The sequence below is a fragment of the Staurois parvus genome, unplaced genomic scaffold (assembly GCF_062004578.1).
Source record: "Staurois parvus isolate SC_StPar_1 unplaced genomic scaffold, SC_StPar_1.0 ptg002548l, whole genome shotgun sequence".
Lineage (NCBI taxonomy): Eukaryota > Metazoa > Chordata > Amphibia > Anura > Ranidae > Staurois > Staurois parvus.
In genome coordinates this window covers 299015-300048 of record NW_028320344.1, presented here as the reverse complement: position 1 = coordinate 300048, position 1034 = coordinate 299015, and the positions used below count along the sequence as shown (strand labels likewise).

At 53.2% G+C, this 1034-nt stretch overlaps 1 protein-coding gene across 1 annotated transcript; it reads left to right on the top strand.

Moving 5' to 3' along the window:
• The first annotated feature begins 430 nt into the window (after positions 1–430).
• On the top strand, positions 431–1034 carry LOC149430656 (tripartite motif-containing protein 14-like). Its single transcript, XM_089666134.1, has one exon. The coding sequence runs from the start codon at positions 431–433 to the stop codon at positions 1028–1030; it is 600 nt and encodes a 199-aa protein (XP_089522260.1). The 3' UTR covers positions 1031–1034.

The following is a 1034-nucleotide window of genomic DNA, read 5'->3' as shown; positions in this document are numbered from 1 at the left end:
GTGTGACCCGATCCGACACCTCCACACCTTCACCACCACCTTCACTCAGCCCCTCCATGCCGGGGTATATGTAGTGGGAGGTTGTATAAAGATATGTGGGAGGAGCCAGAAGTGAGAGATCCGCCCAGAGACATCACAAGGGGGGGGTGATCTGATTGGTGATTGGTGCAATACTCAGCCAATAGGAGGAAGGGCAGGAAACCGGAGTGATTTGTGGAGAAAGCTGCAGGTTCCGGGGCCGTCATCTTCATCCTAAACCTCACTTCACTCCCTAGTGTGTCACTGACCAGGAACAAGCATGCAGGAGGTCCGAGTGTTCCGCCTTCACTGGCTGCATGCTTGTTCTGGGTCAGTGACACCCTAAGTAGTGTAGCCAGGATGGAGATGATAGCCTTGGAGCCAGAACCTTCCCCGTGTATCTGTAGCCACAATGTGTGTTTTCAGTTTTGGATGGAGTGTGGAAGGATTAGACCCCCTGTCGGGGGTTACAGACATATTACTGGATGTGAGGACAGCTGGTAATCGTCTACATATATCAGATGACGGGAAAACTGCATCCTGGTCATCACATCAGAATCGGCCAGAAACACCAGAGAGGTTCCAGTGTCCTCAGGTGATGAGCAGTCAGAGCTTCTCCTCCGGGAGACATTACTGGGACGTGGATGTCGGGGAGTCCCGGTCCTGGATAGTCGGGATGTGTTACCCCAATATAGACAGGAGAGGAGATCACTCAGGGATTGGATGTAATAAGATGTCCTGGGGGTTGGAGAGGTTGGGGTTTTTGGGGTGGTTGGTGGGTAATCAGTGCTCAGTGACACATGACAGGAAGAAGACCCCATTCCCCGGCGGTGTCTCCAGTACCAGAGTCAGGATAGATCTGGATTATGAGGCCGGGCGGATCTCCTTCTATGATCTGTGTGACCCGATCCGACACCTCCACACCTTCACCACCACCTTCACTCAGCCCCTCCATGCCGGGGTATGGGTAGGGGGAGGTTGTATAAAGATATGTGGGAGGAGCCAGAAGTGAGAGA

Bases quoted from the DNA above. Each gene is read 5' to 3' on its own strand.
- LOC149430656 (XM_089666134.1), top strand. From the start codon at position 431: ATGTGTGTTTTCAGTTTTGGATGGAGTGTGGAAGGATTAGACCCCCTG.